This window comes from Lonchura striata, chromosome 9 (genome assembly GCF_046129695.1).
Source record: "Lonchura striata isolate bLonStr1 chromosome 9, bLonStr1.mat, whole genome shotgun sequence".
Taxonomy (NCBI): domain Eukaryota; kingdom Metazoa; phylum Chordata; class Aves; order Passeriformes; family Estrildidae; genus Lonchura; species Lonchura striata.
This window is the reverse complement of record NC_134611.1, coordinates 4,004,383-4,016,140: the sequence shown is the minus strand read 5'-3', so window position 1 is coordinate 4,016,140 and position 11,758 is coordinate 4,004,383. Positions and strand designations below refer to the sequence as shown.

Genomic DNA, 11,758 nt, shown 5'->3' with positions numbered 1-11,758 from the left:
TATTATTCTTGTAGTTCTGCAGTAAAAGAGTGCCTCAAGCAGGAGAGGGCTATAAAGCTATACATTTCCTAACTCCTCAAAGGCTCAAGAACCAGCCTTAAAATGGTATATTCCATCTCCCACGTTTCATATATCCCTTCATACCTCCACCACAATCCAGTATCTTCCTGCTTCTGGCAACTCTGAAATCCCACATCACTTTTGCACCACAACTACAGACCTTGAATCAACTTTTTCTTACCAAAACATTGACCCTTAAATTATCAGAAATCTGACAGATCTCGAATCTGACAGGCTACACTCTGTTTGAAGTACCCTTGCCAGCATCTCATGATTATAAATTCCAGGTCAAGAAAGGCCTCTTTCATTGTCCCAAAACATGTACCCAAACTCCATTCACTGCATCGCATGCAGAACTTTAAAGGGCAAAAACCAAACCCGCAGTATAGCCTCCAACTTTTGGGCAAACCTTCCTTCACAATAACTAGAGTGATCTGGGTCCCTTGCAGTGATAACTTCAGAAATAGCTCAGCATTTGAATGGAAGTGAGAGGAATGGCACAGCAGGCCATGTGGAGTAGGTGAATGCTTATGGGCATATGCTTATGCTCATGGACATCTTGTTTCTTTGTTTTTTTGGGTGATGCAAGAGATGCTGTGCAACAGGTGAGTGGAGTATAGCCCACTACTGTGGACAGTATTTTTGTGGAAGAGGTCCATGTTGGCTGGCATGACCTCCAGCCTGTGTTTTTGCAAATCATGAAGAGGCACCTACTGCTGATGGCAGCAGCATCCCAGTTAAATAGGTGTTGTTCTTCTTGAGGATTAATTCTGACTCACAGCCCTCTGAAAGCGAAGTTGATGGGCCAGCGGTCTGAGAGGGCAAGGTGGAAAGACTGCAGGGTGGGACGAGCAAGGTGCTGAAATCAGTGGAGAGTGGTGAGGGGCGTTCAGCATCAGTGATGTTTTGGTGCTGAGAGCAGCTGTGGGATTCATTCCACATGAGGCGAGCATGTGCTGGGCACGGCAGTTCCAGTGTGTGTCCGATCTCGTCCGGTGGCATCTTTCCAGGTGCAGAGTTGTTTTTCTGCGTATGGTAGTCTCGCATACTGCGGTCACGTCGCGTTACGTGTAGCTTTGTGAGTGCTCGGGGTGGAGCTGCACAAGCTCACAGCACTCGTGCTCCTGTGGCCGCGCTGGACCCTGCCCCGCCGCGCCGCACTGCGGGCCGGCTCTGCCGTGTCCCCCAGGCAGCCCCGCCCCTTCTCGGCCCGGCGCGCTGCGGCGGGCTCAGGCGCGGCCGGGCCGGGGCGGTTCAGCGGGCGGGGACAGGGCTGCGTAGGGGCGGGGGCGCTGTCTGCCGCCTTTCCACCGCGAGAGCGGCTCCTGGGCCCGCGAGTGTTTCCGGGGCACTCGTCACTGTCGCGCTCAGCGTCAGCGTCGTGATCGCCATCATCATGACAACGCTCCGCGCCTTCACCTGCGACGACCTCTTCCGATTCAACAACATGTGAGCGCCGGCTGTCCCCTCTTCCTGCCCCCGAGCCCTGCGCGCTTCCCCACCCCGCGGGGTGCTCGCGGCGCCCCGCCGGCCGGCCGGGCCCGGGCCCATGCTGAGCGCCACACTCTCTTCCCCCACAGCAATCTGGACCCGCTGACCGAGACCGTATCCTTCCCACCGGGGCAGGGGCGCGGGACCGGGCGCGGGCGGCGCAGCCGTGGCGGCCGCAATTGCTCCTTAACTGAGCGGCCAGTACGGGATTCCCTTCTACTTGCAGTACCTCGCCCATTGGCCCGAGTACTTCATCGTCGCCGAGGCGCCCGGCGGGGAGCTGATGGGTTACAGTGAGTGCCGGGTGTTCCGGCGGTAACGTCTCCCTTCGTTGCCTATTTCGGGGATTATAACGCGGGAGCTTTTCTTCGCGTTTACCAAATGTCCAACATGGAAGAGGAACCTTGCGTTGCGTCTTCCCGTTTCTTAAATGTCTTAGGGTATTGTGCAGGACTCATGGCCGTAGCTTCCAGTTTGATGTTCCTAGCGCAGCGAGGAGCCTTTGCTGTGGTATCATCCACCCGTATTTGGTGAATGGGTATTTCTGTAATCTGAAATTAAGTCCCTACCCACAGTCACTGAAAGTGCTGGGCTTGGATTTTGCATTGCCCTGTAAGGGAAAGCTCTGGGCCTGGATGTCATTTGCTAATTTGCTGTGGAATATTTGTGTTTTTCAGAAATCATGCCAAAGAGAACTGCCAGGAGATGGTGTGGGACAGAAGTAATGGTTTTTGTAGGGACTCAGGAACTAAAAATATTTGACATACTAAAGCTGAAAGTATGTGTGCTGTATAGAACATTTCTCTGTACCCACCACACTTGTTGATTACTAGCAGTGACTGTGATATCTATAAAAGCACAGGGTGGAAGTGTGAATGTTCATTAATAAACTAACACTGGACTGGCCCAGTGTAGAAAGGAGAGAAACTAAAAAAAAGCCCCCCAAAACACCATCCCCACCTCCACTTTTTTTTTTGTTTTGGTTTTTTGGGGTTTTTTGGGGGGGGGTTTGGTTGTTTTTTGTGATTTGTTTTTTGCTTTTTTTTTTTTTTGTTCTCCTTAAACACGTTGGGTTTGTGAGTCTTAGCTTTCTATTGCCAGACCAGCAAAGCTTCCCAAGCTGTTTTCCCCCATAATCTCCAAAAGTCTCAAATAGTTGCTGGGATGGTAGTTTTGGTTCCTAGCCCTCTATTCCTCCTTTATTTCAGTCAGATCTTAAATTTTGGTTCGGTGAGACTTGTGAAAATTACTTAAAATTTGCATTTAGAAGTCACCTCAAGGAAGGAATTTGCAAACTTGTTTAGTGTTTTTTTGCACTAGTCAAAAAACCGCTGTAATATTTGAGCAAAATGACATTTTTAGTGGCTGCTGAATTTAGAGTGAAAAGGTAGACATCTCTGTTCTAGCCTTTCTCACAGTCATTGTAATGTGTGTTTTTCCATGGTTTATTCCTCTTGTGAAGCTGTCTGGCTGCGGGCAGTGCATTACTCCAAAGGTGCTGCTGTGCTGATGCTCTCTGTGTTCACAGTCATGGGCAAAGCCGAAGGCTCTGTGGCTAGGGAAGAATGGCATGGACACGTTACTGCTCTCTCTGTTGCACCAGAATTTCGACGGCTGGGTTTGGCTGCTAAATTGATGGAGCTCCTTGAAGAAATTTCAGAAAAGTGAGTAGTATGTCTATCTTAAATTCATCTTTTAAAATAACATTTAAAAGTAGTATTTCTACAGAAACCTGTCCCTGGTTTTATGTGGCAGAATTTTGCTTTACACGGTGTTCTGATTTTCTGAAATTCCTCATAGTTGGAGAAAAAGAGTTATGAAAGTTGCTTAGCAGTTTAAAATCTCAGGGTTAGCTAACTTGCCAGAGTGAGGAGGGCATAGCCTGAATTCCAGTAGAGATACCATATAAAAGAATATTTCTTTTTACAGGAAAAGAGCTTTGTGAAATATCAGCACTGTTTCCTGTAGGTTCTCCAACATTCTTGTTCAGTAACCGTAGGCTTTGTGCCTGAACAAATTTTATACTGCAAAGAGTATCTTAGTTTACTTGCCATCCTGTGCTTGATTACTTGTACCTGAGAAAATTTAATTTAGTGTCAGATGAATCCACTGAGAAATGTCAAATGTCCTTAACTGATTTTGGTAGGGCAACCCCACTATGGTTAGTTCCATACTACTGAAAAGTAGCATGATGTTTTGAAAAATTTGCCTTGTGAAATTAAGGGTCTGTCATCTCCTGTTAGGCAGCTGAATTTTGTGACTGATTCCACTCCTCCTAATCCAAGCCATCTAAAATGTGGACACTTTCTAAATTGTATTTAGGCCTGTGAGTGCATTTAACTTGTCTTGTTCTTTCTGATCAAATTTCTGAACTCACTGCCTGATGTAGAATGGCCATGTGACAAAAATAAAATTAAATCCTTGTCTATAATTGATTTTTCCCTTGGTAAAGGAGCATATCTGTTATGACATTGGCAAAGGTGTTTAATTAGTATACTACATTGGACTTGCTTTGGTTTCATTACAATTTATGGGTTGTTACTTAGAAATGCATTTACCTGCCGTTTCTTAATGTAGTTTTGTTTGTTTCTTTTCCTCCCCTGCTAAAGAAAGGGCGGATTTTTTGTCGATCTCTTTGTGAGAGTATCAAATCAGGTTGCTGTAAATATGTATAAACAACTAGGCTACAGTGTGTACCGAACAGTCTTAGAATACTACTCAGCTAGCAGTGGGGAGCCAGATGAAGATGCTTATGGTAAGTTCTTGTTTGGTCTCAAATTGAATGGAACTATTCTCATGTTGAGGGTTCCTGGGCTTGTTTGTAAGACTATTACTATGTTTTATATGAAGCATATAGAAAACCATGAAACAATTTCAGATAGTTGCTGAATAATGGGCTTTTTGTATCTTTTGTATTTTTGTAACTTTTCCTACTTAAGATTATATCAGTTACAAAACTTAGTCTTGCTGTTTACACATTTTGTAGCATCTCTGGCAAAATCAGCTGCAGAACAAGAATACCTGAGAAGGAATTTCAGTGCTTTCTTCCTTTCATCCCATAACAGGGACTTGAAATTTTGTTTTTCTCAGCTATCTACCTATAAATTAACAATTGTCAGCATTCAGCAATGGCAAAGAATTGGGTAACATTTTCAATTTAAAAGGGAAGGAACATGGAAATTCAAGTATGTTAATGTTAGTTATGTTAACAAAAGTGAACTACCAGTTGCTTGTTCTTTCTAGGTCCTTTTTTAAATTATCTTCCCAAAGGGTTACATGGCCAGGCTATGTATTGTTTCTGTTCTTGCACTGTTTATTTGATATGTAGGAGCACTGTGAAATACAAAGGCTCAAATAGGCACCTGCCATTGCTGCATGTGACTTAAGCCATATATTTGTCTCTTTAGCTTGTCATTTCCTTTCCATTTGGCTGAGTTTCATGCAGTGCTTTATATCAATTGCTGTCATTGCCATTGAGCAACATTAAGGACAGCAGTGTGTCCTGCCAAGATGGTGAGATGTCTCAAGAGCAAGATTTAGGAGGAGCAGCTGATGTCAATGAGTTTGTGCCACTTGCAGGAAAGAAGGCCGATGCGTGTCCTTGTCACAGTCTGTAACTTCCAAGGACAGCGGAGGGGGGTGTTGATCTCCTCCCTCTGGTGACCAGTGGCAGGACCTGAGGAGATGGAGCAAAGCTGTGTCAGGGAGTGTTCAGGCTGGATGTTAAAAGGCTCTTCACTGAGATGGTGGTTGGTAATTGCAATGGTCTCTCCAGGGAAAAGGTCATGACATCAAGCCCATCAGAGTTCAAGGAATATCTATCTGCACAATGTTCCTAATCATACAGTATAATTTTAGGTAGTACTGTGTGGAGCAGGGAGTTGCATCCTTATGGGTCTCTTCAAATTTGAGGTAGCCTTACGATTCTAGGGAATTTTCCTGATTAAAAATTATCTTATTTTAATTGAGAATTCACTTAATATGGCTTTGTACAATAACTGCATTACTATAATAATATTTTTTCCTGTTGCTATAGATATGAGAAAAGCTCTTTCCAGAGATACAGAGAAGAAATCAGTTATACCTCTGCCTCATCCTGTGAGACCAGAAGACATCGAGTAACTTTAAGCTGTGATTCTCATACAATTTACTAAGGGTCAGGTTCCATCTCCTGTAACCCGCAACAACTTACGGATAAGAAGTTCTAGGCCAAATGTTTTTCCCATAAAATACTAAAAAGCAATGTTGAGAAGCTGACTAACACTGCTTATATTGGTAATGGCTGTATACTGCCACACTTGCTCTATTATTTTTCCTTTCACATGTTGGAGATTTGGAGACTATTAAAATGGAATTACCTCCTGTATGGTCTTTTCTTGGTTTTCTTGCTGCAGCTGGAATTTATTTCTGTTTCAGGAAATATCTCATTGTATTGTCTATAATTTAGCAGTTCCCATGCCAGGTTATTTGTGGTGGAAGAAGGCAAATGAAGCCAGGACACTCAACTAGGATGCCCCAAACCCCTGCCAATCGCAGGTTGCCAAATTAAAAACAACAACATCAACAACAAACAAACAACCCAGAAAAACCGGTTACAAAAATACCAAATACCCAGCCTACAAGAATACCAAAAACTCCCCCTACAGAAAACTAGGTTCTAAAATAGAACCCTAGTTGTATTTTGTTCAAAACCCTAGTTTCAAAATAATAGAAAACCAAACGCCAAAATACCAAAGAAAATCAGGTTTCAAAATCACAGATTTAAAATACCAGAATTTTAACCTAACCCAAGTGCCACCCCTGCCATGGGCAGGGACACAATCCACTATTCCAGGTTGCTCCGAGCCCTGTCCAGCTTGGCCTTGGGCACTGCCAGGGATCCAGGGACAGCCACAGCTGCTCTGGGCACCCTGTGCCAGGCCTGCCCACCCTCACAGTCAGGAATTCCTTCCTAATGCCTAATCTAAATCTGCCCACCTTCAGCTTAAGGCCATTGTTCTTGTGTCCTATCACTACACACTCTTGTCCAAGGTACCCCTCCAGCCTTTTCCTAAGCCCCCTTGAAGTACTGGAAGGGGCACCAAAGTCTCCCTGGAACCTTCTCTACTCTAGGCTGACCAGCCATAATTCTCTCAACCTGTCAACCCTTCTTCCCACCCTGAATGAACATTTTAAATGTGGTGATCCTTACTGTAAAACAGCAGTACTCTGCTAAGTCACCTACAATCACCTTTTACATATGTTTATTCACATCCATTTCAGAAAGGCATCTAACTTTGATTAAATACCTAAATAATTAAAAGTTTATTTTTGTTTGTTTTATTTGTTGAAGAATTATTGTTATTCAGAATCTTTAACATAGATATGTGTTTTATTTGTAGTTTGTTTTTAATAGCTTCAAATTTTAATCGGATTTAAATCTAGGGCTGATGAACTTTTACTAACTGGCATTTTTCTTGCCCAAAAAACAAGAGCTTTTTGACTTTCTTTGTAGAGTCAAGAAATGAAATAAATAAATACTAAATACTGAACATTTTTTCAGTGATCAAATCATGCTCTATGTATTTTACAAAATATTCCCAGTCACATTATTTTCCCCAGAATGGAGAAGAGATTTATGGCTTAGTGGAATAGCAGTTTCCCTCAAAGGCAGAGCAGACTAGTACAGAAAACCTGCAGCCCATGGGATGGGCTCAGTGTTTTCTCCCAGCAGGCCAAAGGCAGTCATCTTTGGTGCATAGAGGTGGCTTTGTTCATGCTGACAAGGAGGAGTGACAGATTCTCTCACTGCAGGTGGTGAGCAGAGGGGAGCCTCTCTCTACTAGATCATGACTTTAGGAACCCAGGTATTTAGTGGCTACAGAAAATGTGTCTGAAAAATCTAAAGATTTTTCCTAAGTCAAAATCCTGTGCCACTTGTTGGCCTTTCTCTTTCAGCTGTGAATCTAAAGAGCAATAAGGTGAAACAACTCCAGTGCATTAACTCCCTCAGTTTACTCCTCTCACAATTTTGGGTTTCTGACAGGATGGATATCTTGATTTAATGGAATCATGAAATCAATGAAATGAATCAATGAAACGTGGCTGCCCTCAGCCTCGTTCTCCGAGGGAAGATGGAGCAGAAATTGCAAGTATGACCTTCGCTGTTTCCCATATGGATGATCATGGTTGAGACCATTAAAACATTCCTTCTCTAAGCAGAATTCCCCACCACTGTATAATGCAATAAGCAGACTCTACAGACTCTTTATTAGCACAGCTTATGTTACACCATAGTTAATGAGAAAATTGTTTTAGCTGCCTGGGACCTACATTGCCCTCTCCCAAGTTGCAGACCTAAATTTCACTTTCCAAGGTTTCAGACCCCGTGACTGTCAGTTGTTATTTCTGCAATGTGTCCTTCATATGTCCTTTTCCTCATGAGAAGTTGGCTTTTTAGAATCAGCTCCTAAATATCAACATAATAAAACATTTCTGACTCTGGTGAATAGCTTTGCGTGTCCCAAGGAGGGCTGGGTTCCTCAGCAGGGGACTTAGAAGTTGGTGCTGATTCTGCTTTTTCTGAAGGTGTATCAAAGTGTGCTACTTTTCAAAAGGACTATTTTCTCCATGGGAAAGCTTTCTCTCAATGACCATCAATGCACGTATGTGTTTTAATCGTGTAACCAGATGGATTAAGAAAAGCCAACACCCGTAGCAGATTTCTGTTGGATCTGTGTCTGTGAGAAGCGGGGTGTGTGCTGGAGAGGGAGAGACGCTGCTGGAGGGCAGCAACAACGGCAGGTGAGGATGAGGAGGGCTCAGAGCAGCCCCCGGTGTGAGCTGTGAGGATGAGGAGAAGGGGCGGCTCCAGCCGGGGGGAGGTTATTTTAGGGCGAGGGTTTGCCTCCGCTGGCTTTTGCACGGTGCTGTTGGAGGAGAGGAGTTTATGGAGGGTTCCCGGGGCTGTCTCCTGGAAGGACGGTGAGCGCTTCGGACAGGGTCCAGGGGATCACCTAGATCCTCACTTGGATACGTGGAGCATTGCTCAAAGGAGGAGCCGAAGGACAAACCTTTACGCCGAGAAGCAGCAGCCAAGCAGGTGAGCCGGTGCGCCTTTGTAGAGGGGACTTTTCTCCTTTCCCTTTGGAATTTCGTCATCCTGAGGTTGAATTGGAGGGGGGCAGTCCTGTTGTCCCCCCTTTTAAGAGGTTTGGATTGAGGTAAAAAGCCCCCTTTTGCCATCATTTGAGGCAAGCCGCTTCTTTTCTGCTCTTCTAGGGGACGAGATTGAAGGGGAGCGCACATTTCTGTGCCCTTGTTGGAGGGAGGTGAGCGTCGGAGCGTGGCGTCAGTTTCGGTGTGTTATGTGTAATAAATATAATTCGCGCCATTCCTCGTATGAAATATGTAATATTGGATATTTGTTAAATCATGCCCGTCGTATTAGTTCCCCCCCCCCCCCCCTCCCCTTACAGGCGAGACTGGATGTATATTAGAAACTGATTTACAAATAAAAGGATGTGGCTTGGCCAGGAGATGGGCCATGTCTGGGCTCCAGGTGTTGATCATCACTATCATCAGTGCTGATCGTCCAAGATGGATATCATGGAAATCCTCAGACAGATCCATGTGAATGCAGCCTTCCCGTAAACTCTCATCAAGAATTCAACTACTCCGGACATTGAAAAAAAGAAAATCTTATTAACCTATAGACTCTGAATAGAAGAAAAGACTAACTGCTCAAATCTTGGCCTCAGGCGGAATTTTCCCTAAAAACCGCTCGTGCCAGGATGGAGGTGTGTGGGCATAGGAGAAAACCTCTGCTGAGGCTGACTCCTTGTTGCACACCCAGGGTCGACCCCGGGCTCGGCTCTGTCCTTTCCGTGTGGCTGACTAGATAGAATTTGGCTGCAAATAAAATGATTTTTATTTTTTAATCTGGCTGAATAAATTCTCATTTATAACAGGGGCTTCAGAGGAAGGGAGCTGCAGCCGTGGCAGCGCTGGCAGGGCGGGGATCGGGCTGTGCCGCTGCATTCGGGGCGCTTCTTCTGCCCCCGGCCCGGCAGCGAAGGGTCCGGCGCGGAGCCCTGCCGGCAGTGCCGGGGCTGGCCGGGGCGGAAGGGGAGCTGGGCGCGGCTGGGCTGCCGCGGGCCCGCCGGAGCCGCGCCGGTGCGAGCCGTGCGGAGCCGAGCGGAGCTTTGGCCGGGCCGGCGGGCGGGGGAGGCGGCGCGGGCGGCGCGCCGGTGCCGGCCGGTGCCGCCGCTGCGTCCGCTCCGGGCGCGGGGCTCGGGCGCCGCCGGGGCCCCCCGGGCCCGGTGCCGGCCCCGCCGGGCCGGGGGCAGCGGGCGGGGGTCTGCCGGCGCGGCGCCGCCTCTGCCTGCCGGAGGAGCCGCTTTCCTGCCGGAGCCGCGCTGCGCCCGGGGCCGGGAGCGCGGCTCCGCATCTTCCAGCCTCCCTCGCTGCGCTGGTTTTGAGGCGCTCCTGAGGAGCTCCTGGGATCGGTGGCTTTTGATCGGCGTCGCTGTAGGAGAAGGGCCCCGGGCGCTTCTTGGTTGTTACGGTTCTTGCTTCGGGTGCTCGTGACAAGGTTTTTTTTGGATTGAGTGTTGTTGTTAGATTTATTTTTGATCGGTTCTTATGTTTTTTAAGGATGCGTTTCTAAAGGTTTACACTGGTTTTTATGGGTCGTAGCATGGAGTAGAGGGTCGTTTTTCAATTCGGTTGTGGAGGCTTTTATTAGCGCGAGTGCGTAGTGTTTGTTTTGGTGGGCTTGAGGGAGTGCCCTGGAGTTAATCGGTGAGGTTTCTTTTAATATTGATGAATGCATTCTTGTTTATTACATTATAGGGGTTTCATTCGTTTGGCTTATTTGATTGCCGTGTATGTTTCATTGTTGCAGAGAACTTGGGAGATATTGTTTGTGGTTACATTTCTCTTTTGGCGACGTGTTTATTTCTAGGTGGTATTTGTGTTTTGATGGTTTGAGGCAATTTTTGTTTCTTGAGTTAAGAATACTTATTTTGTTGTTGTTAATATACATATATTTTTTTGTTGTTTGATGTGTTTGGTTGTTGTTTTTTATTGGTTTTATTTTTGGGAGCATGGACATTTCCATGGTGGATCTCTTTAGGTGTTTATTTTATTTGGGGGGTGAATTTTTTTTTCTTCGTGGTTCCCATATTTTTATATCTGTAATTATTTGGTGGGTTTTTTTTAGTTAATTTTATAGAGCATGGGGTTCTCTTTATGAGTTAGTGTAGTGGTAGAGTTTTGGTTATTATTTTTTTTACAAACGTTGGGGGTCTCTTGTATGGTTTGGAGTATGGTAAGTTAGTTGGCTTTTTTTTTTTTTTTTCCTTTATAGTGGTTTTTGTGATTTGCTGTGTGGGTTTCTATAGGGTTATTTAAGATGTTTGTTTCGTTTTTGTGGCGTGATAAGAGCTGCTGGTGAAAGGAGTGTAGTGCGGGTTTTTTTGCTGGTAGTTGGTTGGCTGGTGGAGCCTTTCTGAATTTTTTGGACGGTATTGGTGGGAATTTGATGCTGTTTGTTTTGGCATTTTATTTTTAGGAATTAGATTATAACTGCAAAGTTTTAACTATAACTCTAATGAAATAGAACACATGCATAAACATGATAAAGGGAATATAAAACTTCAATTTTAAATGTAAATGGAAATCATATAAATGAAACGTGTAATATAAATAATGCCGTCCATTACTATTAGGTATAACCTTGTTTGATATGCAGTATTTTATATGTTTATATGCATATAAATATCGATTATAAACATAAATATCCATATAGAAATGTATAATTAATACCTGTGGATATATGAATATTACAAAACAATAGGAATCAATACAGTACCTAATGCGTATTTTACTGTATGTGTCTTATTATAACGCATTTCACATCATAAATACTATATATCGAAATATAGTACCTCAAAATGTTGTGATAGAATAGATAAGTACTTGTAAAAATCAAAAATAGAAATATATAAATATTTAAATATAATTTAGAATAAAGGGGATTTTTATTTTCTATTTGGTATTAGGTAGGGGTTTTATTATTAAAATTATGAATAGAAATAAAATAAAATTAGAAATCTTTGTATAGAAATATATCCTAAATACGTTAAGATCTATATAAAAATTCAAAGGTAAGTAAATATAAGTATTAGCAGTGTGTACGAAATAGAATTTAAAAAATAATTTATCA

The 11,758-nt window shown here is 44.2% G+C and overlaps 1 protein-coding gene across 1 annotated transcript; it reads left to right on the top strand.

Moving 5' to 3' along the window:
• The first annotated feature begins 1,330 nt into the window (after positions 1-1,330).
• Positions 1,331-5,915, top strand: NAA20 (N-alpha-acetyltransferase 20, NatB catalytic subunit). The gene is made up of 6 exons (XM_021542582.3): positions 1,331-1,509; positions 1,641-1,665; positions 1,754-1,844; positions 3,080-3,215; positions 4,161-4,306; positions 5,588-5,915. The coding sequence occupies exons 1-6, from the start codon at positions 1,457-1,459 to the stop codon at positions 5,671-5,673; spliced, it is 537 nt and encodes a 178-aa protein (XP_021398257.1). The 5' UTR covers positions 1,331-1,456; the 3' UTR covers positions 5,674-5,915.
• Positions 5,916-11,758: the final 5,843 nt, after the last annotated feature.

Coding starts and splice junctions, on each gene's coding strand:
- NAA20 (XM_021542582.3), top strand. CDS start 1,457: ATGACAACGCTCCGCGCCTTCACCTGCGACGACCTCTTCCGATTCAAC. Junction 1,510..1,640: donor CTCTTCCGATTCAACAACAT/GTGAGCGCCGGC, acceptor CTTCCCCCACAG/CAATCTGGACCCGCTGACCG. Junction 1,666..1,753: donor TGGACCCGCTGACCGAGACC/GTATCCTTCCCA, acceptor CTGAGCGGCCAG/TACGGGATTCCCTTCTACTT.